Genomic DNA, 25,589 nt, shown 5'->3' with positions numbered 1-25,589 from the left:
TGCCGCGACGCGAGGGAAGGAAGGGAGCGGAGCTTGCGGCACGGGAGAGAGGTGGCCGGAGGTAGGGGATGGTGCCGACAGGCGGGCCCCACCTAGAAGTGAGACAAAGAGAGAGGTGGAGAGGGGAGGCGGGTTGGGCTTGTTGGGTCGGCTGGGATGTTGGGCCGAGCGGGAAAAAGAAAAAAAAGGAGAGGAGATGGTGGGCTGGTTTGGGTTGGAAAGGAAAAGAGAGTTTGTTTATTTTGTTTTTTTCAAACTCAAACACCATTTGAACAAATTTCATTTGAATTCAAACAAGTTTAAATTTGGGTGTTACAGATAAGATTGTTGAACTCAATCACCGCGAGGAAATCATGTGGTAGCAAAGGTCGAGGATCTAGTGGCTGTCACCAGGTGATAAGAATGCTCTTTTTTTCCACTTAAGAGCGAGTCAGAGGAGAAGGAAAAATAAAATCACAAAGCCTGATGGCCAACTCACTAACACTGCGTTCGGCTTGTTGCTCCAGCTCCAGCCAAACAGTACTTTCCTCTCACACCGCTCCAGCTCCAGCCTCCAGCTCCAGCCAGCCCAACAGTATTTTTCTCTCACACCACTCCAGCTCCAGCCTGCCGAACGCAGTGTAAGGATATGCGGGCTCCCGAATCTTGCCATGTCCTTTTAAAAGGATTTGTACATATCAGAGGTTGTGGAAAATGTGGCTGAGGTTCTGGATACTGTGCCTCCTAAAGTGACAGTAGATATAAATCAACAGCTTATTTCCCCGATTGAGGAGAAAGAGGTGAAGATGGATTTGTTCCAAATGTTTATGACGAAAGCCCATGGGCCTGACAGCTTCCCGGCTCATTTTTCCAGTGCACTGAGACTTGTGTGGGGAGCAGGTAACCCAAGTGGTGCGTAGGTTGCTGAAAGGTGAGGATGATCCGGCCATGATCAATGACACAATGATTGTTCTGATTCCGAAGGTGGCAAATGCCGAGGAGTTAGGACAGTATAGGTGAATCAGCTTATGTAATGTGTTATATAAAATTGCTTCAAAGGTGGTAACAAACAAGTCGAAAATGATCATTCCAGAGATTATTTTGGAGGAGCAGTCGGCCTTCGTTCCAGGCCGTCTCATCACCGATAATATTATCACGGCATATGAGTGTCTCCATTTTATGAAGAGCAAGAGAGCCCGTGATCAGAGGTGTTGTGCATTAAAGATTGATATGAAGAAGGCATATGATCGCGTCGAATGGGAGTACTTCAAGGCCATCATGATGCGTTTGGGTTTTCACAGAATTTGGGTGGAGATGGTTATAAGGTTAGTTACGACTGTTTCTTTCTCAATATTATTTAACAATGAAAGATTAGAAAAGTTCAATCCCTCTCGAGGAATTCATCAAGGGGACCCGATCTCCATCTAGTTGTTCTTGATAGCAGCAGAGCGCCTTTCGTGCCTCATAAAATCTAGAAATCAGTCATCGGTACTCAAGGGAATTAAAGTGGCTCCATCAGCTCCATGGGTGAGCCATCTTCTTTTTGCGGATGACAGCCTGCTGTTTTTCAAGGCGGATAGGGAGAATGCTCAGGAGATCCTTGATGTCCTCAACATCTACTGCCAGGCCTCGCCCCAACAAGTAAATATGGATATGTCTTCTATACACTTTGTTAAGGGCTGCGACATGGTATACGGGAAGAGATCATGAATCTACTAGATGTTCACAACGAGTATCTGAGTGCCAAGTACTTGGGGATGCCATCGGATGTTGGTTCTTCAGTTAATGGAGCATTCAAATATCTAAAAGACCGAGTATGGACAAAAGTGCAGGGTTGGCTTGAGCAATCGCTGTCTGCGGGAGGCAAAGAAGTGCTGATCAAAGTGGTGGCGCAGGCGACCCCTACCTATTCGATGTCATGCTTTACGCTACCCAGAGGCCTATGCCATCATATAAATGGTCTTCTCCGCAGCTTCTGGTGGGGTAGTAAAGATGGTAAATGGAAAACATGCCTGGGTCGCGTGGGACGATATGACTAAACCAAAACAATGGGGCAGCATGGGCTTTAGGGACATTGAGCTTTTTAATTTAGCCTTACTAGCTTGCCAGGCGTGACGCATACTGCAATATCCGACCTCTCTAAGTGCAAGAATCCTGAAAGCTGTTTATTTTGGGGAGGTGGAGTTTCTAGAGGCTGAGGTGGGAGGTTCACCCTCTTAGATATGGTGCGCTATTGGGGAATGAGGTTTTAAAGTAGGGTCTAATTTGGCAAATCGACATATGGAGTATGAATTGGCTTCCAAGAGATGGTCTGCTTCGTCCCTTGCCGAGGGCTAGGACGAACCCACCACAAAAAGTAAGCGAACTCATCGATCCGACTACAACCTCATGGGATCAACAGAAGTTACAAATCTTTTTACTCCCATGGTTGTGGAGGTAATATGCAACATTCCCGTCATCATGAGATGGCAGCAGGATTTTTGGGCCTGGCACTATGAAAGGAGAGGAAGCTTCTCAGTCCGATCAGCATACAAAATGTTAGTGGACGATAGGCAAAGAATAAGGGCCTGGCTGGAGGACAGATCGAGCACATCTGATGCAAGAGCAGCAGAAAAAGAATGGTTAGCGATCTGGAAGGTTAATATACTAGCTAAAATCTGAGTGTTCCTGTGGCGGCTAGCGCATCACTCCCGCCCATCGGGTGATGTTCTTAACCACAGGAATATGGCAATGCAGAATTCGTGTGGAATTTGTGGGGAGCCTGACTCTTGGAAGCATGCACTCCTAGGAGTGTAATTTGGCAAAATGTGTATGGGCTCTTGAACGTGAGGAGGTAGTGGAGAACATTGGGACCATTCAAGAGAAGGATGCCAGGGGTTGGTTGATGGAATTGTTCTCTATTTTACCAGGTGATGACGGTACACAGGTAACAGTTACCATGTGAGCAATTTGGTATGCTAGAAGGACAGCGGTGCTTGAAAATTCTTTCCAGAGCCCTTTATTTACTCACAGTTTTGTGGATAGATTCGTGACCGACTTGGGTTTGACTGTGCCCCCAAGAGAAAAGAAGAAGCAAGCGCCGCGAGCGACAGTAGATGATGGTTACCTCCTCCACCTGGGATTGCCAACATAAATGTTGATGCAGCCGTTTCAAAAAATCTGAGCACTGGGTCGGTGGCGCCAGCAGCTAGAGATTCCAATGGGAATTTTCTAGGAGCCTCTGCGTTGACCACTATGTCAGAATCCCTAATTGCAGACGCGGATAGAAGCATATTGGAGACGAAATCATTTTCCGTTTGCAAATTTGTGTCACTGATGTGGTGTCATTGGAGACGCGATTTTACACGTCTGCAATAATAATCATTGGAGACGCGGTTTTACGCGTCTGCAATAACTATATTGGAGACGCAGTTTTATCTAGACGCGTCTCTGGTAATGCTAATTCGAGACGCGTTTTGTTTTCCGAATGCTTGGGAAAACATATTGGAGACGCGTTTTATAAAGACGCGTCTGGGAATTTATTTTGGAGAAGCTTCCGAAATATGTGTCTCCAATTAGAGTGTCTTCTTTGATCGTTTCTTACGTAGTGGGCACTAGCGGGTGCAACAGAACCAGAGATGCTGGAAGCCGTGGCATGCAGGGAGAGGGACTGGCTCTGGCCAGCGATCTCTGCTTGTAAAGGGTCACTGGGTCAGGATGGCGAGTGATTGCAATAATATTGTAAGAAGCTTCAAGGAGGAAGCGATGGGGATTTATGGCCATGTGATCTGGGACATCAAAGCGAGGCAGGAGGATTTTCTCTTTTTCGAGATTGTCCACGCGAACCGGAGTACCAACGTGGATGCTCACAGGCTAACTAGAAGCTCTATTTATGCTAGTCTAGGTAGACACGTTTGGTTTATCGATCCACCCTGATGGTGTTTGTAACTTCTATACCAGTGCGGGCCTATAATGGGCAGCGCTAGTGACTCAAAAAAAAAAAGAAGCAGTAGTATAGTGGCTGAGTATAAGGCCCATGCACATGCTGCATCATTCTTACTTTCTTAGTCTACAAGATACGCACTCCGTCGATCAGCATCGCCTGTAAGACAAACAGCTAGCTGGGCTGTTCAACTTTGCGTCCTCATCATGCATCCACACCATCCATCGCCTTATCTGCTGAGGAGACAGACGGCTTGTTGAACAAGGTCCTAACGTGCCAACTAGCAGTAAATTTCTAGTAGGGCCGTCTCTCAAGCCTGAGCCGCCTCGTGTACAGAGAAGGAGGTTGCTATCGTAAAAAGAGACAACCAAGCTCAAGATTAGCAAGGAATGGTCTCGGTTCTTATAGCTGCGTCAAGTTCGTATCGCCGGTAGACTCACTAAAGATGATTAGTGATTGAGGGTACCTTTGGATGGACTAAAGTTCACTAGTACACAATGGACCTTTAGTACCGGGCAACTCCTTTTAATCCCGGTTTTCAAATGGGGACTAGAATTCCGGACTAAAGGTCAAGATCCTTTAGTCCCGGTCCAATAACCGGAACTAAAGGACATGTGGAAGACAAAAAATATTAGAAAAATTGGATCTGTACTATTAAAAGATTCCAAAGTATATATATACACACAAACTGACATGTGGGGCTCACATGAGTCAATTACACGTGGGTCACGATGGTATAAATCTAACTTTAGGACCTTTTAATGGTACAGATCCAATTTTTCCAAAAATTGTATTATGCGCGACCCATGCATAACTTGAACTCGAGATATCTTGCCTCGCACGCAACTTCTTTATTACAACCCCACCTTTACATCATATGTGACTTTGATGGGATGCCTTCCTTTTATTTTAAATTAACCCATGAAGGACCCTTCAGTCCTGGTTGGAGCCACCAACCAAGACTAAACACCCTTTTAGTCCGGGATGGAGCAAACAACCGAGACCAAAGGGTAATTCTTTAGTCCTGGTTAGAGCCACCAACCGGGACTAAAGGATGAATTTTAAATCCCGGTTGGTAGCTCCAACCGGGACTAAAGCTCCCTGCAGCCCTCTAGCTGTTGGACCCACTAAAGCCTTCATTAGTCCCGAATACAACGGCGACTAGGACTAATGTGTTGGACCGAAGATCCTTTCTGGAGTAGTGGTTGAATGATAGATGTTAGCACCTACTTGTATTCATACAAGTTTTTGAGTCTCTTAGCTAAAGTTTAGCCCACCTTATTATTAGCACTTCTGTTTGGATAGACTAGTTTTAACGTTTAACAACTTGGGGAATTAGCACTTGAATCCATACACCTCCTGAATTACTTAATTAAAAGGACATCGTAACCATTAGACAATATTTAAAAGCCTGTTTAGTATGCATCACAAAAATCTTAAGAGAGATTATGTACGGTCACCTTAGCATATGTGTACAATAATTTTATTATTTTTTTCTAACCAGAAGAAGTTATATTGATACACTTAATTTTGGTTGAACCAAAAATTACCCTAGATGTACATGAAATGCAACAAAAAAAATGATATATTCTCAATTAGATCAATTCTTGGGTATCTCTCGCTCCTTTAAAAACAAAATTTTAGGAATTCCGGAGGCTGCATGCGACAATGAGCCTTCAACAGAGTTACAAAATCAGACCAAGGCGAACCATGAACACAATAAAAATAGATGGATTTTTCTATTAATATCCAAGCAAATCAAATTTCATTACCTCTTGATCAAAGCAAAGCATTCATATCCATGGATTAAGGAATCACAACTAAAACATGCTTTGAGACATCGGTCAGCATGCATCATACCCACATTTAATTAGTACAACCTAGACGTAAGTTGTAACTAACAGATGGCATGGTTTATTTGTAGAAAAATATATATGCTCAAACAACGGAATAACTACATGTCACCCAAGGCTGACATTGCACCAAAATAAAAGACATTAATAAGCCAGTGGTGGTTCGCTGACTGCCAGTGGTGGTTCGCTAACCGCCTGTGGTGATTCACTGACCGCCTGTGGTGGTTCGCTAACCGCTTGTGGTGGTTCGCTGACAGTGCCATCATTGTAGCCACCCCAAGTAGCTCCATTGCTGCTTCCTGACCCCTTGCCAAAACCACCGCCAAATCCACCATCATGACCACCACCCCTTCCACCTCCGCTTCCTCCACTATTGGCGTCGCTTGAACCATATGGTCCATTGCTGTAGGTAGAACCTTGCCCATTTCCTGAACCATCACCATACCCTTGGCCGTTGCCAAAACTTCCTCCGGAGCCACCGCCGCCCCCACGCCCATTTGCATAGGAAGCCCCATTACTGTAAAAATCACCGGAGTCACCATGGCCTGAGCCAGATGCACCCCCTCCTCCGTGACCTGAGGCATATTGATCATAACCTTGCCAACCGCCACCACCAGAACCCTCACCAGATCCACTAGCAGAAGAAGTACCCTGAGAAGTACTATCATAGGAATTGCCGGAGCCATAGCCAGATCCAGAGCCTGAGCCATAGGCGTTTCCGGTTCCGCTACCGCCACCCCCACCTCTGCCTTGGCCATCAGCAGTGGCATGGTTTACCACCCTAATAGCATTGGTTATTCCAATGCTTAACAGGACAATAAGAGCAGCAGCTAAGAGCTTACCGGTAGCCATGGCGAGCTAAGCTAGCTAAGCAGCAGGTATATGGAGGGAAGAGGGAAATATGAGATGAAATGCTAATGGGAGGTTCGATGGTTATTTGTAGTGCAGGATCGGAGGCCATGCATGGTTGAAGTATCTTAAAACCTTGATCTTTTGACCATGCATTAATTTGTGATGATGCTTGAGGATCCCTTCATGGGCTTCGTGGACTGATTTGTTTTTGAACCACGGGTTCAACTTGGAAAGAGATTAGCTGCTTGCTTGGTCTTTAATCATGCCTTCCTTTTGTACCTTTTTGTCTTCTTTTACTTTGCGTATGGTTTCAATGCCCTTTTTTCATAGGAAGATTCGTGTATGTATCATACTTATTAAGGTGGAAAGCTCATAACGTTTTGCATATTTGTAACTTTGTATATATGGTGGATGACTCAAACATGTATATTATTTGTCAAGTGAACCAACTTGCTAGTGAAGTCGGTCAATTGCTTAGGTTCACAGCGAACACTAGTGTAACAATGGGCGACGACCTGAGTTTAAAATGTAACATTGTGCATTCTATACAAAATGCACCCATCCTGTAGTTGCAACCAAGAGATTACACCAAATACAACTGCAAGAACAAATCAATTGCTACTGGTAGAAACTGATTGCAATTCGGACATGAACCTGTTGCAACTGAGACCGACCCGGATACAGTTAGATGTGAACTAGTGGCATCACGAACTGACCGAGTTGCAAATGGACACAATCCAATTGTACCTAGAACTATCACAATTGCAACTATGAGGGTGAGTGCATTCTCTGTAAAACATACACCCATCTTGCAGTTGCAACAGAGACTACACTGGTTGCATCCAGGAGAATAGACCAACTGCTACTAGAGGGAACCAAATACTCCGGTTGTAGCACTCACTAAGAGTATTGCTACTCGGCCACCAAGTCTCTTCCATGAACACAATCACGGTCACCTTAGCCCCGGGTTCCACTAAGGAGCTTCTCCACGAAGGATGGGGGTCTCCACGTCCCCCGCACAAAGATGTCGTCACCGCTCCACACCAAGTCGGAGGGTCGATGACGTTACCGGCGAGCTTCAAAGCTCCAAGGTACCGGCGCACCAAGCTCTTGTTTTGGTTCACTAGAGAACCACAGCACAAAGGCCTCAAGGCCTTGCAATCACACTCACTAAGAGCTAACCTTTACACAACACTCTCAAAGTGTGCTAAGGGCTAAGGATATGATCTTGATGCTCTTGTATGGCTTGGAGATGTTCTTGGGTGTGTGTGGGATGTCCAGCAACTCCAGCAAACTTCAAATGGCCGGGGTGAGGTGTATATATAGGCCACCAAGTCTTGTAGCCGTTGCTCTAACGGCCAGCAGAAAATCTGCGTATCATCGAATGAACCGATGCCTCTGTCTGGGGTAGCGTCGGTTGATCTAGTCACTCTAATACCCGAAGTAGCCGTTGAACTCCTGACAGCTGACACAGTGATCACCGGTTGAACCGATGCTTTCCCGTCGGTTAAACCGGTCACTCGCAGCATTCTCCTCTTCTGCTGACGTCATTACACCGATGGTATGCACCGATGCTTCACCGGTTCAACCGGTGCTGAAGACTTGGCTCTTGCGCGACTTGCATCATCTCTGGAACACAGTACGCCCAATGCACCGATGTCCCTTTTTGAACCATCGGTTCATCCGGTGCCTATAAGCTGACTTGGCTTCGATTCCCTTCTGCACCAAAATACCATGGCGTCGGTTTTTTTGACAACCATCGGATGCACCGATGCTCATGCGTCGGTTCTTCCGGTGCTTTCAGGGAGCTGCCCTGAGACCCGCGAGGGGCGGCTCCCCCTCGACCCCCATCCGCTAACCGGGTAGCGGAACCCCCGTAGGGGCAGCCCTTCGGGCCTAACTTTGCCTATCTTCTCTTTGTCTTTGTCATCACTTGAACCTAAAAGCCTGAGAATGGTCATCTTAACAATCATATTAGTCTCATTGATTGCGTTGTCATTCAATCACCAAAATCACTCGAAATGGCATAAATGGTGCCATGTTCATTACAAGAGTGCTGCGGAGGCATGGACGGAGGCGCAAGGAGCAGAGGGGGCGCGAGGAAGGTGACGAGGACAGGGGAGGGGAGTGAATCGATAAGAGTAGAGGAGGGGGGGGAATGAAAAGGGAAAGAAAAAGAGAATAAGAGGAGAAAAAAGGAAGAGAAAGAAAAGGAAAAAAGAAGAAAAAAGAAGAGAAAAATAAAGAGAAGGGCAATTTAGACATTTTACAACCTCAATCCAACCGGTGAAGCTGTTTTGCCAAACGTTTTGCAAAACGGCTCCAGCTCCACCAGAGAATCCGCTCCACCAGAGGAGCCGGAGCTCTGCCAAACGTGCCCATAGTGTTTATCTAGATGTATATATAACATAATTTGTATATCTAAATTTACCAAAACGAACTAGGAATTTAGAACGGAGGGAGTAATAACCAATGGCACTAGTCCCGGTTTGTGAGTACCGGGTCCGGATCCAGTACTAAGGGGGTTTTAGGAGTCACATTCTCCATTTGCGTGTGACGCTAGTTACGGTGCTTGTAAGTACGGTGGTAAGAGGTTTCATGTGATGCGGACCGAATAAACAAGGCAGAAGAAATCTTTCATCCCTTCGCAGCTGCACTAGTCGAGACATCCTTACCTATTCTCTCTCTTTCGGAGCAGGTGAGGTCTAATGACTAAACTACCCCGGATTAAAATAAAGCACATGTTGTTAAAATAAACGCTCCAGATAAATTGCAGTGGGAGGAATCAGTAGTTCCTTTCAAGCACCGTAACATCTCTCTAAGTATTGAGCAGCAAGATGCCGAGAATTCTCTTGTGCGGCAGCCAGCAGTATTTGACTGAAGCCAATTTTAAATTGAGGGCACTCTGCCTTCCGTTCCGTCCGTCGTTGACGACTAGCATGCAAACGCGTCCCAAAAGCAGCTGTTGCGGCTGTTGCCAACATCTTAGCGTGGCGGCAGCTTGAGCTCGTGAGCGCCCACTACGCTATCTGTTTCTGTGTGTCTGCAAACGGCCAAATGAAGGGAGACTTTCAGGATAAGCGAGACAGCTACACACATGCATACACGCTACCACCACCATGCATGGGATTATAGTTGGTCATTCGGACCGCCCCGCACAGCACGGCATGGGCCGACTTGGCCCGACATGAGGCCTGGCCCGATTGGCCCGATTTAGTAATCGTGCCGGCCCACGTGCCGAGGCCACGGCCTAGGCAAGGCACAAAGGCCTGTTGGCCATGCCGGATGGGCCTGAAATCCTACTTGTGCCATGCTGGCCCAAGGCTCGTCAACCTTTTTATCACATCACAATCTCAAAATTTCACCGTCTATCTCAATTTCACAAGCAAAATGATTAAATTTTCACAGATTAAAACTTACACATCCAAACTTTCAAACATACACATCCAAAAATTCAAACAAACATATTGAGAACAACATAGACTAAATTGAGTTGTTACTATTTGCTGCATCATTAAAAACCTTTTGTAGTTAATACCTCCCACCTCATGAGGAGATAACCCTATAAAGGAAAAGAGTACTGCCAACTCTAAATTGTTCCATTATAATGGTTTAAATTGTTCCATTACAACAGTTACTACATAGATTCTTCAGCAAGATACAAATTCTGGAAATAAAGAATCTTCAAGTTCTTGATTCTTCGCTGCATCACAAAGTCTTGCATCTCCTAGCTCCCAATCCTTCACCAGAGCCAGCATCTCCATCATCTCAGGGCGTAGACGCTGTCATCGCTCCTCAATGATCCTGCCAGTTGTGCTAACAGCAGATTCTTTTGATATTGTAGAAATAGGCACAGTCATAACATCACTAGCTAGGATTAAAAGAACAGGATATATTAGTTCACTACACCAGGTGCAATTTTCTACGAGAGCCAAAGTAATATGCAAGAGTGCTATCACGTACAAAAAAATAGTAGGCAACAGGCCTCTCACTTGTAATACCATCGACAATACTGTTGTAGTTGATGTTAACACGTGTGACTGTCCTGTCGGGTTTGTTTTCCTTGACCGCACACCTCCCCCCATGAATCATGCTGTGCCAATGCTATTGCGTATTCTGTTCTTACAATTGACAGGCAGGGGCGGATCCAGGAATAAAGTATAGGGGGGGCTGAAGCTTCTTCTTCCTCGAGCTCCTGAAGTCCTGAGCACCCCCTTCCTCCATTGATGGCACAAAAAATTCTTGGGGGGGCTCCATGGTTGTCACACCCTGAAATTTTTGAATTTCAGGATGTGATTAAAATTAAAAATAAAACAACAATTTTCTCATAGTTTTAAAATTTTCTCAACATTTTCTTTTCTTCACAGGGAATTTAGTAAAAATAAATAAAGTTTGTTTGAATTAAAAAAAATTAAAATGAAGTTGGATTGTGTGTTGCACTCATGCTACCCTTGCATTGTTTTAATGTTGTGGTTCAATTTGAATTTGGATTCTTTGAATTTGAATTCAAATTGAATTTGTTTGAATCTCTTGCAAAAGAAAAAAAAAGCCTCTTTCGGCCCAAAACGCCTCAGCCGGCCCAGCCCGTTTCCTTTCCCCCTTTCTCTCCCGCGGCCCAACTTCAACCGCCGGCCCACCTTCTCACTCCGGCCCGTCCCGGCCTCCCCCTCCCGCAGCCCACCGACAGGCGGGGCCCGCCTGTCGGGGTCATCCCCTAGATCGGGACGGACCAGGTCTCTCCCCGAGTCCGGTCGCGCCCTGATTCCTCGCCGAGCCGTCCGCGCCTTGGCGCGGACGCCAAGGTGGCCCCGCCCCGCCCTATAAAGCGTCTCCCCGTGCCCCTTTGATCCCCTAGTCGCAGCCGTTGCCGCCTCGCGTGAAACCCTAGCTCGCCGGAGCGCCTCGGCCGCCCCTCGCCGCCGTGCCGCGTGGTTTCCGTCGACCTCAAGCTGCCCGAAGCTTCGCACCCAGGTAGTGAAGCCCGCAGGGCCATTCTCTCCCTCCCTCTCGCTCCGTTTCGGCCGGGCGTGCTCGCCGGCGCCGCCCCTCCGCCTTACGCCACCGCAAGCCTACTCTGCTCGCCCCTACCCCGCGCAAGCTCCGCCTTCGAGTCCGTCGTGCTGCGCGCTCGCTTTCCAACCTAGCCGCGCTCGAAATCGAGCCCCGGACGGCCGATTCCGATCTGCTCCGGTGACCCGCCGCCGCGCCCCTCACCGCCGGCGACCGTGCGCCGCTACCGGCCCCGCCCGGACCCGCCGAGCCGTCTCGCTCGCCTAAGTCGCGCGCTCCGAGCCGCCAGCCGTCCAAGCCGAGCCGCCGACCCAGCTGAGCCTAGTCCGAGCCGCTCTGACCTACTCCACACCGTCAGATCTAGATCCAACGGTGCAGATTAGATCTTACCCGAGTCAAACAAGCCAGGTACCGGTCAGCCTTGGTGTTTTTGCAAAAGAGCCCTCTACGTTTTCCGAAATCAACCCGCGGTCTCGTTCTATACAAAACTAATTAGGTTTTGGTCCAAATCTTTACAGTAAAACCCCTGATCTTTAGAAAAATCATGCCCGTAGTCCAGAACTCGTGTTTTTGCATGTTAGCCCCTGTAGTTTAGGTTTAATTTCGTTTTAGCCCCTGTTTTCTTCAGATCTAGCCCCTGGAAGCTCTGTTTCTTTACAAACAAGCCCCTAGAACCTTGTTTTAGCCACATCTTTCACGTTTTAACTCCGTTTTCATCGATTCTCACGCTCACGTGATCCTTGCAACGTGTGCGATAGTTTTATGACCTTGTTATCCTCTGTGAGCACAGTTTTCTGTGTCTTGCAAATCTTTTCTGTTAGTCCTTAACCTTTTAGTTAATCGCGACTAGATCCCTGAAGCATCGTTTATTCCATAGAATCGCCGTTTTAGCTCCGTTTTCCGTGTTTCTTGCACTCTCATAACCTTAGCTGCGAGCTCTATCCTTTAGTATGTTCTTTTGAAGCCTTTCTTTGTTTTGGTGTATTGTTCTTAGATGTATCTTGTTGTTTGCTTTGTATGTTTGCCCGAAGATTGTTCCGAGTAGAAGGATCGTTGTTCGAAGTTAAAGATCAAGAGTTCCAAGTGAGCAAAAGCTGAAGAGCAGTAAGAGTAGCTTTTCGTTGGAGAAAGGCAAGTGACCCTAACCATCTTTCTATCTATGCTTTATTCACAAGATGATATGATTTAATTGGAACATGGAGAACCACCCAAGAAAACCGTACAACCACAATACTAATGGGCTCTGGTCTTGGCTAAGTAATTAGATGAACTATATGTTGTGTTGGGGTTGTTCCGCTTGGTGGTTATGAGTTTGTGTTGTGGAGCGGGTGAAGGAAGCTGCGTCTTCTGAGGGACCGCACGGCAGGGACCAACACATACATATAGGAATTCTTTGTAAAGGCCTCGTAGCGTCCCTATGCAATCACACCTCGGAAGTGTGGTATTGTGCCTGATCAGCACATATGCGTGGTTGGGTTCAAAGTTCTTCGGAACTTTTACGCGAATTGTGGTGAAAGTGTACAACCTCTGCAGAGTTAAAACTAACCGGTTAGCCGTGCTCACGGTCAAGAGCGGCTTGGACCCTCACATGATTAATAAACTTAAAGATGGAATTAAATCATTTTCTGGTTATTTCTTGTGGCCTTGCTGAGTACCAACCATAAGTGTACTCACCCTTGCTTATTGCTGCTCAGAAGGAGAAGGTTTATGAAGTCTTTTTGAAGATGATGCTGAGTTCTAGGCGTACGCAACCCCCAGTCGATTGCCTGTGAAGTATGAAGCCTTCGTTTCCAGGATAAGCTGTATAACTCTGATAGTCTTTTATTTGTTTTTTTCTCTTTTTCATGATACTGTTACTGATTATTCACTTATGATGTCTCAATATGTATGAAACTTGATCCTGGCATACATATAGCTATGCATTCGGTTTTGTTTTTAAAACCGGGTGTGACAATGGTATCCCAGGCGGTAGGGGGACTACAGCCCCCCCTGTAGATCCGCCACTGTTGACAGGCAGGGGCGGATCCAGGAATAAAGTATAGGGGGGCTGAAGCTTCTTCTTCCTCGAGCTCCTGAAGTCCTGAGCACCCCCTTCCTCCATTGATGGCGCAAAAAATTCTAGGGGGGCTCCAGGGTGTCCCAGGTGGTAGGGGGGCTAGAGCCCCCCTAGCCCCCCTGTAGATCTGCCACTGTTGACAGGCCTGTTGTAGTTGCCCTCGATACCCTTCTTCAAGGTTAATTAATTTCATATTATCTATGGCCTCGACACCCTTTTATGGATAAAGATTATCTATGGCCACATTATCTGGAATTGCAATTGAGTTACGGAAGCTACAGAAACCTTTGATTCAATCTTACAAAATAAAAATCGGCTGCATGTGCTTCCGGAGGGGATTGAACAAGCAACCTATCGTTGGAGCCCGATACCCTCACCACGACGCTATCATAATCACTGTGTTCGGCTGGCCTGCTGGCAACTGCTTTTGACTGGAGCTAGCAGCAGCCATGCAGTAGCCCGCCAGAGCAGCCAGCAGCCGGATTTAGACCAGCCGAACGGAGCCAATGTCGGTGACCTCGACATAGAAATTATTTTATTTTAACAAGATGAACAGGCATTCCAATTAGTCAGGCCAAACCAAAGAGGATTTACTCTTAAATTATCTAAGCATTAAAATTTTTATTATTTATTTACATCTGTGTCTTAATTAGTAAAGCTGAAATTCCAAATATGCTATATTAGACCTAATTTGAACCTATTAGAATATTTTCGTGAATTTAATGTTGCTTTTATAAATCTACTTTGTATATTTAGATGTTTTAAGTGAAAAGTTAAACCATGATATTTATATATTTTTTAAATCTTTTAAAATTCTCATGTGATGAAGAACTCTTAACTTTCATTTTTTTTGTTAATTTTGAACATTTTAGAATTTGGTTTGGCGGTCTATGGACCCAGTCTGAAACTGCTCGATGTTAGCCTGTCCACACCTGCTATAGGGCTGAGCCTAGTAAGAGGAAACTAGATTCCAAATAATTTCAGGCCAGCCCCAGCCCGATCCGACTATTTATTATTTGAATTATTTTCAACTAAAATAGAGTGAAACCTCTAGGGTGTGGTGTCGTTATTTTTACCGCCAGCTTACCTAGGGATACTTCAAAGTAGGAGATTGTTTGGTGAGGAATTGCCGTATTTGGAAATTGAACGTAAAGCGTAATATCCTACGTTATATTTGCAATGTTGTATATTGCGCTCTACGCTTGGGTGTTGAGTTGCCCTAGCTTAGGCTTGAGCTGATTCTGCCGATTTAAGTACCCCTGCCATCCTTTATATACTCCAAGGGTGGAATACTAGTCGATTACATGCTAGTAGTTAGGGTAGAGTTCTTGTAGGATTATATATGAATCCTAATTGGAGTCTGACTTTCTATCTTCCTTGCAGATAGTTTCATTGTGATACTCGGAGATCTATCTCTAACACGTGGTCCAGCATGAAAAATAACTGCTCATGTCTATGTGTGAGTGAGTGCGTGTGTGAGATGCGTGCGCGTGTGTGAAGGTTTAGTATGTTTGAAAAATGATTGAATGATTGAATTGAAATTATCATTGCAAGATTCACAAACTATTTGTAACGCATGAATTTAACACGAATTTTTGGTTAAATTTACTTGAGCGATACAAATCCTATCGCACTAGACAATATAATATTCCTTTTGCATTAAACTGTTTCACCTATATGTTTTATGCAACCATGTATCCTTCTAGAAAATTATTAATAGCTGTATAGACAGGAAAGATAGATCCGACTCCAATGTCCCAGGCAACATATTATTAAACTTGGACTCCAACTCACAGATTCGGGGTGAAAAAACTTTAGCAAAAGCAGAGATACGGGAGAAACCACACCCATATCCTTGTGGATGGCGCCAATTGCTAGCGATACAGGGCAATGGAGCACCAATTTCCTCTATTCCCCGCCAAAATAAATCTCGTTTCCATCCCTAAGAGTTGTGCTCCGAGGGTTTAGGGATACTAACCGCTGTCCCCCGTATATGTGAAGGAAATTTTCGTTTCCCTCCCTGAGCCGCCCCCCAGAAGTCCTCGAGGTAAGGGACATAAGGGTTTCTTAGAATCGCAACTCCCACCGTCGCACCCTTTGATTCTGCCCTGACTCGCATTGGTGGCGCCTGCGAGGAGATCATCTTCAGTTTTTTTGTCCCGATTGGGTTGATTGTAGGGAGGCGCTGCTTTTTTCCCTCGCTTGGGTTGATTGCAAGGAGGCACTTTCCTTCCATTGTCCGTCACAGCCACATACAGATTGGAGTTTAGGTGCATTCCTGAAGTAATTGTTTGATCGAATCCTTTTCTTCTTGGGCATTTGGTGAATTCTTGTAGCGAGGTATTATTAGATCCTTGTGAATATACAAAATCTCCATTAATTAGATTTCTTTTTCTTCTAACAGTGATGAATTAAATATGTGCATCAACATATCTAAGTTTCGATAGTTTGTTTGTGTGTAACTTTTACTCTTAAATACAGGCAGATATCAACTGCACATACCTGTTGACCCCATCTCTGAATTTGATCACTCGAAGGTCGCTGGGCAGCATGTGAGTAAATCTGCCACACAATTGTGTTTTTTTTTACTAGTACAAATTTGGCATATGCATAACTTCAGATTCTAGTGGCATTTTGACTAGCTGGGATAGAGTTTGGGTTTTCTTCCCCACCATAATGCAGTTGTATTGGACTTAAGCTTACTGCTACCTTTGAATTATTTTTATTAATTAAGATATTCCAATGCTGTGATTAATTAGTTGCGTATTAGATTTTGGAAATTTTACAATTTATGCACATAGAGCAACATTGGACATTTGTTATTATTAATTTCATCCAAATGTTAGATTTGCAAATAACAGAAGCACCTATGAGCAGGGATCGTAGGTGGATGTATGATGATTGGAGTGTTAGTGGTCCTAATTCAAATTGGTGCTAAAAAGCACAAGAATTTGTCAATCTAGCATTTTCTCGTCCAAGTGCTAATAGTGAAGGAGTGCATTGTCTGACCCTAAAATATCTTGAGTGTCACCTATCATAAATCTGAAAGATCTTGCACCACTCTCTAAATATTGTCTGAAGGGCGGCATGGATATCAACTCTGTAAATGTTGTGCCACATCAAATGAATGGAAATTCATTTGGACATGTTACTGGACAAGCTTTTCCAATGCCTTATCAACAGGTTACAATGTGCTATTGTTATGTTTTTACTACACTTCATTATTGTCCCACATATGTACTGGTAAGAAATTGCACCAATGCATTTTCTTTTTGGTGAAGGATGGTAGTGGAAACAATTCTGCTAGTGTAGATTTACAGAGAATGGATGGAAATACCTTCCGGTATTCAGCCCGGCAGAACACTTTTCAGCCGGTAATAATAACAAATCTTTGTCAAGTCATTTGAATTTATTCATTCATCAGTGCACAAGATTTAATGATTTCACAGCTCTTGGCTTTTCTTTTTGCAGGAATCAATGCAACGAAGTTCTACAAACGTACTGGAGAGAATGTGGGGACCTTCCATCAGAGACCAATGGACTCCTACAACAAACTATCACAGCAGCCACATGAGGGACAGGGATACAACTGACAATGGAGGAGATGATTTTTTCTAATAGGATGCAGTAACATTTTAGTCATATTGGAACTTATCCGTAGATAATATTAGTCGTTTATCTATCACTTGTTTTAAATGTTAGATTTCAAATTCTTTATTTACTTGTGAAAGACTACAAACATAACTTTGCTTTTATTCTCTAATGATGCAAGGACATGATATCTCTATACTGCTTGATATCTGCAATGTTACATGAACATGTATGATTATTATGATATGTTCTGTGTTAGGTGTCCATTAGCTGATAGTTCAATTTGATACAAATATATGGATATTTTGGAAATATAAAAAGTTCAATGATACAAAACCATTTTATGGCAGTGCTGTCATAGTTTTTTTGATACGGGGCCTTGCTATAATTGTATGGGCAACAATGCTGTCAGAGGACAATAAACAATTCCACGACAGGGGCCCTGTCAGGGAATAGATATCCAACATTGCTCTCGTTGTTTGTTTCAGCCAAAATGGTGTGATGGCTATCGGGAAAGAGGGCATTATTATCCGATAGTGCAGTCATGGAACAGTCTCTGCCGACACCCATCCTGGTCAATATGACAATGCTTCTCCGACAGTCCTCACTGTTGGAAAAACTCAGCACCGACAAGGCTGTCAGAGTTTAATTTCTATTCCCGATAGAGCAACCCTGACAGGTAATCTCCGACAGCTAGCTGTCAAGAAATAACAGTCCCGACAGTTTCCCTATATTTTCCGACAGTGCTCGGCTGTTGGGGTTGCTGTGATTCGTTGTAGTGGTTTATGCTCATGCCACCAGTTTAAAATGTTGAAGTCAATTGTCGAATTGGTTAACAGTATCACTTTTCAGGTAGTCAGACAGTTCAAAGTAGCAGCTAGAGTAGCATAAAAAAGTAGCGGCATGCAGCAAAGAACTATCAGATAATCTCCTATGTAAGGAGGAAGAAACACCAAGCCCGGCACTAAAACCAACAGCAGTAGCAGAACTAGAACCAGCAACATCACTGTTGACGACCATTATTTCACATTCCGACCGTCAACTTCTCGGGAATAAAATGAGCTTTTGCACTATGTTTCATGCATATTTTATTTAATTCTAATAAGTTCCACAAGTTTTGTATGAGTTGGACTTGCGAGATCACAGCCCAAAAATGGACGAAAACGGAGAAAATCCAGGCCGTCCAGCCTCGACCGTGCCGGCCGCCCTAAGACCTCAACATACATGGGTGGATCCTTGCTACAGGAGAACCGTGACATGCTCACAATGCCCCTAAACCAGGGATTGGCCCATGATTCATTCGGTGGACCCGAAAGGCATGGGCATCAACCGAAAGGACCCATAAGTCGGTGCCCAGAGAAGCAAACATCGGTGATACCCATCCCTGGAGTAATGTGGAGTGTTGATCTACAACGTCGGCAAAACGGAGGGCCAACGGGCTCCGTAGGTAGGCCGTCCGGCCTCTCCCGGGTCGACTGACCTAGAAAACTGTCTTTGGACCAAGCACCAATGGAACCGATATCCAGGAGGGATCAGGAGCATCCATCTGAAGGCGGTGGCCAGATGGCAACACCCCCAGGCTGGTCGGCCTAGGGGAGGCTCCCCGGCCCCACTTGTCAGCCCAATTATTAGGGCCGGACCAGACCGGCAGGTCCAGTCGGTTGAATCGGGAACCGAAGACTCCGTCAGTTCGGTCCACGTAAAGAGATCAGTCTGCAAGCGAACCGAGGAATATCCGATTGAATCGGCAGTTTTTACGGAAAACCGGACGGTTTTTATTCAATTGAACCAAAGAAAACCGGCCTTGAGCCGAGCCAGGGAGAGGAACACGAGGGAGAGGGGCGCCTGCGGGATATTAAATGGGCAAAAGTGGGCGGACAGGGGATTTGAACCCATATGCTTCGTTTCCAGCCATGGAAGTTACCAATGCACCACTTTGTGCCGTGTGTTGTATGCTTAAACTTAATCTATTTGAACCGTTTTGAACCGTTGGTTCAACCAGTCAGACCAATGAACCAGTGAACCGAGCATGCTAGCGGTTTGATTGCCGGTCCGGTTCTAATAACTATGCCTATCAGCCTCTGGTGATGCCCTTTCGCCTGAAGTCGAAGCCAAGCAAGGGTAACGTACACCTGCAGTACCAGGCCTACCGACCTTGAACTACTATAAATAGGCATCCCATCCTCACTTCTAACACACACCAAAAGTAGTTCTCTCTTCTCTCATTTCTAGAGTAGGTTAGTAGTTGGGAGTTAGAGTCGAGTCGAGCTTGTCTCAGGGATCGACAGTCGTCATCGGAGCTTGGTATAAGCTCTTGTATCTTTTCCTTTGACTTTATTATTATAAGTAATCTTCTTTATTTACTTCGAGTCAGCTTTACTTTCCGCAAGTCATTATTTACCTTTCCGAGTACGAGTACTTGTCTGCGGAAGTATTTTACCTCTAGTTCAGTTTAAGTTATCCTTCTTGTTTGTCAGAGCTTGTCTTATGGGTTTTCTCGCCCAGACTAGTGAGCTCAAGTTAGTTTGCTTGGTTGAGGGGGATTTCTTTGGAAGGCCTCAAGAGAAATCTTAGTACGAGTGGAGACGTGGTGTCTGACTTAGTACTAGCTAGAAAGTGTGTTCCAACCCACGGTATCACAATGGTAGTCGGCAAGTGGTGACAGCCTTGTCCGATCTTTGTAGTCAACCACGTTTGGGTGTTTTCATAGCAGTAGTTGCCAACTGTCGTTGGACTCCCTTCTCATCCCAATCTGAGTCCTTCTTTGAGGCCGCCAAAATAAGCTCAAGGTTCTCATCATCAAGGAAGAAGTTTAGGTCTGTTCTAGCGAGGCTAGCTCAGTAGTTTAGAAGTGTATCAGGTGTACTTTCTCACTTGTTGTCCTCCCAGCTGCAACCTCTCTAAGGTATAGAGTTTCCTGTGTTAAACAATCATTGCTTGGCCATTTATCCTATCGTTTTATCTGGCTTACCCCTACTGAATTAGTCGGTCGATATAATCAATAGAGGTTGTCACTACGATTTACGATATACTTTACCATAGTGCTTCCCTAAGGATTTTCATGACACCCTAGAATACTCCATGGTGAAGTGCTACACTAGTGATTCTGTGCGCTTATGAAATACCATTTCATATTGAGCATAAGAGACACCAACAAGTATTTCTATCGCCGTTGTCGGGGAAGCAATTGGCTAAGTTATCGTAGAATTGTGTGATAAACTTTACTGTTTTATCACCGCTAGTTTTAGCGGGTTTACCATTGTGCTCTCTCTCTCTCTCTCTCTCTCTCTCTCTCTTCTGATTGATGCAGAGCAGTGCATGGCCAGTTTCGATCTATCATCAAACTTCAATCCGAATCCAGAAAGAATTGGGAGAACTGTGAGATGCCGCGTCGTCCCACCTCAGAAGAGACTCACTTGGAATCCCAGTTCATCCACTTCAGCAACACCCATGGCTAAGACTCTTCGTGAGGACTATGTCCCATCCAGCAGCCACATCGCTACTGGAATGAACAGTGACCAAGGCAATGATGGCTTTGAGCTCAAGTCTGGACTGGTGAACATGGTTCAAGCAAATCCTTTCTGCGGTAAGGCATCTGAGGATGCCAACGCTCATCTCCAGAATTTCCTGGAAGTGAGTAGTACCATCAACCACAGAGGCGCTACGATGGCTAACGTCCGTCTTCGATTGTTTCCAATAAAGCAGACTTCGCTACTTGGGATGTCTGTTCTAATGCATTCTTGACCAAGTACTTCCCAGTGGGCAAGACGAATGCCATTCGGAGCAAGATCTCCCGATTTCAGCAACTCCCGAATGAAACCATCCTAGAAGCCTGGGAGAGATTTCAGGAATACATCGCAGCATGCCCACACCACGCATGGAAGAATGGCTGATTATTCAGAGTTTCTTCCATGGCCTGAACATGCCAGCCTAGAATCACATTGATGCAACATCGGGTGGTTCTTTTCTGGCGCTCGACATCACTGGAGCGAAGGCGCTGGTGGAGAAGATTGCTGCCAACCAGAGTTGGAAAGGAGATAGGCAGCAACCCCACAAGGGAATTCACCATATCGGTAGTGTCGATATTCTCGCCGCCAAGATGGACCTTCTCATGAAAAGGCTGCAGTCTCCGCACCAGGAGGCCAGCCAGATTATGGAATCTCGCATGACATGTGAGACTTGTGGAGAGATCGGACATATGGGCAACTCTTACCCGCTCACTCAGGAGGAAGGGAATTTCGTTGGAACGAACAATTCCAACAATTCAGGATTTCATCCCCAACAGGGTTGGAACTCCAAGCCCAACCTCCCCTTTGGCCAACAGCAAGGTATGAACTTTAATAACAATTTTCAACCTACATTAAAAGATCTAGTGTACGGCCAAAAACGAATCAATGACAACATTAGTAAAAAATTTCTTGCTAATGACAAGATTTTTGAATCAATGGACGCGAAACTAGAGGGGCTCAATTCTATTATTAAGAATCAACTGAGCTTTAATAAAATGATGGAAACTCAAGTAGCCCAGTTAGCCTCATCTTGTCCTAACACTAACTCGGAATAACTGCTCGGGCAACCGGAAGTCCCCCCGAAGGAAAATGTTAGTGCGGTGACTACGCGGACTAGTAAGTCCATGTAGGAGCCACCATTTCCTAAAGATGTAGAATCTCGACGGAAGACCTAAACTGCTAGCAATACCTCCATTGAAGACGAAGAACAGGAGGAGGCCGAGGATTCCAACACAACTGCTGCCAGGAAGCAACTATGGAACCCCCTAGAACTTTACGGGAGTATCACGATACAACTACCTTACCATTTTCGGAATAGATAAGGAAGCCGGTGGTCGACGAACAATTCGGCAAGTTCGTCGAAGTAATTGAGAAGCTTTATGTCTACATACCGCTTCTAGACGCTATGCAGGTTCCGATGTACGCCAAGTATATCAAGGATATCCTTGGAAAAAAGAGGACTTTGCCCACCACCGAGGTCGTGCAACTCACAAATGTGTGTAACGCAACTATACTCGATCCTCTCCTGGAGAAGAAGAAGAATCTAGGATGCCCCACGATCACATGCTCAATCGGGAGCCAACACTTCACACACGCTCTCTGTGATCTTGGAGCAAGCGTCAGCATCATGCCCAAGGTAGTTCATGATAAACTTAACCATCTTGCGCTTTCTCCGACCGCCATGTGCTTGCAGCTAGCGGATCAATTGGTCTATTATCCAGTGGGGATTGCGGAGAACATTCCGGTGAGAATATGGAATTTCTTCATCTCTGTTGATTTCGTCGTTCTTGACATGGAAGTCGATACCAAGACCCGTCTTATCCTTGGGAGGCAATTCTTGAGCACGGCGAATGCTCACATTGATGTGGGAGCCGGTAAAATCCAGCTCAACATCAATGGGCAGATGGAGAAGTTCGCCTTCCGACCGAAGGTCGAACAATGCTCCCAGGTCAAGACAGTCAACTGGTGAAAATCCAAGAAAGAGCTGGAGGAGCCATCAAACCCATCAATTGATGCCCTCGTCGAATTCGTAGAACGTCTACAACTTCATGATAAAATCAGGGTGCATAACCACAGGAATGGGAAATGGAGGATCCAGCGTAAGAAATTTTTGGAATCGGAGAAGAAAGAGATCGAAACAAAACCCGCCACGAAGAAAGTATGGCGGAAGAAGGTGTCATCGTCAGGAACTCCATCAGGCGACGACAACAACACCAAAGGTATGGAGAGTTGAGAGGACCTTGATGTCGCCTAGAGGGGGGAGGGGGTGAATAGGCGCACCTACAAATTTTCACTCAAACGCAGCGGATAAAATTCACTGTCTGCCAAACCCGAAACTTCCGGGTTTCAAATTCGAAACTTCCAGATTTGGACTAGACAGTAGGTGAACTCGGAACTTCCGGGTTTGTCAATCCGGAACTTCTGAGTTCACTCAGAACAGAGTGAACACAATAAAAGTAGTGCTAGTAAATGAATATAAATTCAAACCCCAATTGTAGAGTCTGCTCAGTGAAGTTCCTTAAGCAAGTTCACATAGATCCTGCACGCACAAAACAACAAACTCACCAAGACACAAGTGTCTAATGGAGAGCTCCTCAAATCCACAAAACAAATGTAAATGCAATGAACACAAGGATTTGTTTTACCGAAGTTCAGATTCACCCCGTGCACCCATGTGTGAATCCTAGTCTCCGTTAAGGAAGCTTATATCGACCCCAAGGTCAAGCTATCTCCTCCTTCCACTATGTGACCATGCGCCCTCGTGGCACAAGATCGGTGCTGCAACAAACTTGCCGCTGCTCACCACATGTCCTTGGGAGCTAGTCGGCGACGCCTAGCCGTCTATGAGGCTTCACCTCCAAGAGTAACAAATGTGAATCATACAAATCTTGGCTAAGCTCAAGTGCTCAAGGTTTGCTGTGCTCTTTAGTGCTCTCAAGCATTCACTCTCTCAACCCAACTCAAAGATATTCTCTAATCACACAATCTCACAAAGAGAGGTTGGGGAGAGCTCAACTTTGGCTACCAAACTTCTTGGGACGACTAGCAATTAACAGAATAGAGCCTGGAACAGCAGCCCACCAAGGAGGGGGCTAAGGGGTATAAATAGCCGGTCCCAATAAAACTAGCTGTTATGTAACAGTTAGAACCCGGAACTTCCGGATTCTACAACCCGGAACCTCCAGGTTTTCAAACCAACTAGCCGTTAGTGCTTTAGGTGCCAAATCCGGAACTTCCGAATTTGCCATGGCAGAACAGTCAAATGTGCACTTGAGGCCTTTTGTGTCTCTCACAACTCACTTGGGTTACTTGAGCACTGAGACTATACCAAAGACCATTGTGATGCATCCCTCTTGACAGTACGATATATCTAAACTCAAGATCAAAGATAAATTACATTTCAACTTCTTTAGCTTCTCATTTTTATCTTATGTCGTGCGTTGATCAATCACAATATGAGGATTGCATCCAACTTGGCTTATTTACTTTGAGCACATCTTCATTGAGCTAGTGACTTTGAACCATTATCCTTGAATGAAATCCACTTCTAGTTCAAGTCACCGTCTTCACAATAAGATTCTAGAAAGATTGATACTTGCCAACATGAACAACATACATGACCAAGATTCTTCAAGTTGAACCCAAAGAACATTTCGTCACCCTAGCATCGGTTCCTCGGCACAACCACGCTTGTCCTTCTCCAAGCTTAGTTCCTAGAAACCCATTCCTGAATTCCAACTCTTCATCCTTGCATCATATATAGCTTCACATAGGCTTGTATCACATTTAACTCACAATGAAATCCATTTTGATTCACAAACTATTTTTCTTCTCTAATAAATAACACATGTCAAAATGAAATTCTCCTTGTCTCCTAGAATTCTTGGACTTGATCATTATCGGTCTTCTTACCCATGCTAAGCCTATGCTTACGTAGCCTCTAGAGACTCACCTTTCGATCCCATCCATTTATTCACAAGAGCCCTCTTGAACTCACATTGATTTTTGCCATTATAGTGAAAACCATTTCTTTCATACTTGCTTGATCATCAAATATCACATGCAATTCTTATGACAAGTTTTCCAATATATGAGACTATGCATAAGCATACAACCTTGTCTCAATCACAATACTTTGGCTTGTCATTTTGAGTACCACATACTTCAACAAGCTTCATTTAGATATGGGAGTGAATTCTTCATCAATATCACATATCCCAATTCGCACAATACACATTGCTTGTTATCATTCTCATACTAGATCATGTCGTGGCATTCATCTTGTCATATGAGCCTTGTCTAGAACATTAGTACATTATATCGCATATATCATAAATATGATAATCAATTCCTGCTCATATACTCAATAAGATGGTTAGTCCTTTAATCGTGGTGTCAATCAATCCACCAAAACATACTAGGGGCCTAGATGCCCTTTCAATCTCCCCCTTTTGGTGATTGATGATAACACTGATTAAACCTTACAAAAAGATATAATCAAATCTAGTTTCTGAATTTTCAGATTTAGTAGGAGCTCCCCCTCACTATGTGCATTTGAATGGTATTCAAACAATTTGGCCTTAATGCCCTTTTGCACATGTTCACAAGAAAACAAAGAGCTCCCCCTAAATCTTAGCATCCGTGGAGTGCAAAATAAATGTGTGAGCATGTAATACGTGATGCATATGACAAACATCTCAGACAATAGTAAGATAAAAGAAGCAGGTCAGTTCTGTCTGCCCAAACCCGGAACCTCCGGGTTCCAAATCCAGAACTTCCGGATTTGCTAGGCAGAACTGGCCTGAAAACAACAAATC

General features: G+C 44.9%; 1 protein-coding gene and 1 non-coding gene across 2 annotated transcripts; both read right to left on the bottom strand.

The window, feature by feature from the left end:
- Positions 1 to 5,614: 5,614 nt before the first annotated feature.
- On the bottom strand, positions 5,615 to 6,606 carry LOC120689670 (glycine-rich cell wall structural protein 2-like). Its single transcript, XM_039972031.1, has one exon. The coding sequence runs from the start codon at positions 6,604 to 6,606 to the stop codon at positions 5,899 to 5,901; it is 708 nt and encodes a 235-aa protein (XP_039827965.1). The 3' UTR covers positions 5,615 to 5,898.
- Positions 6,607 to 21,037: 14,431 nt separating this feature from the next.
- Positions 21,038 to 21,143, bottom strand: LOC120693608. The gene has a single exon (XR_005683067.1). It is a non-coding gene; the product is annotated as a small nucleolar RNA R71 (small nucleolar RNA).
- Positions 21,144 to 25,589: the final 4,446 nt, after the last annotated feature.

Source organism: Panicum virgatum, chromosome 9N (genome assembly GCF_016808335.1).
Source record: "Panicum virgatum strain AP13 chromosome 9N, P.virgatum_v5, whole genome shotgun sequence".
NCBI lineage: Eukaryota > Viridiplantae > Streptophyta > Magnoliopsida > Poales > Poaceae > Panicum > Panicum virgatum.
Note: the sequence above shows the minus strand (reverse complement) of the source record. Positions and strands in the feature narration are given on the sequence as shown.

Bases quoted from the DNA above. Each gene is read 5' to 3' on its own strand.
- LOC120689670 (XM_039972031.1), bottom strand. From the start codon at position 6,606: ATGGCTACCGGTAAGCTCTTAGCTGCTGCTCTTATTGTCCTGTTAAGC.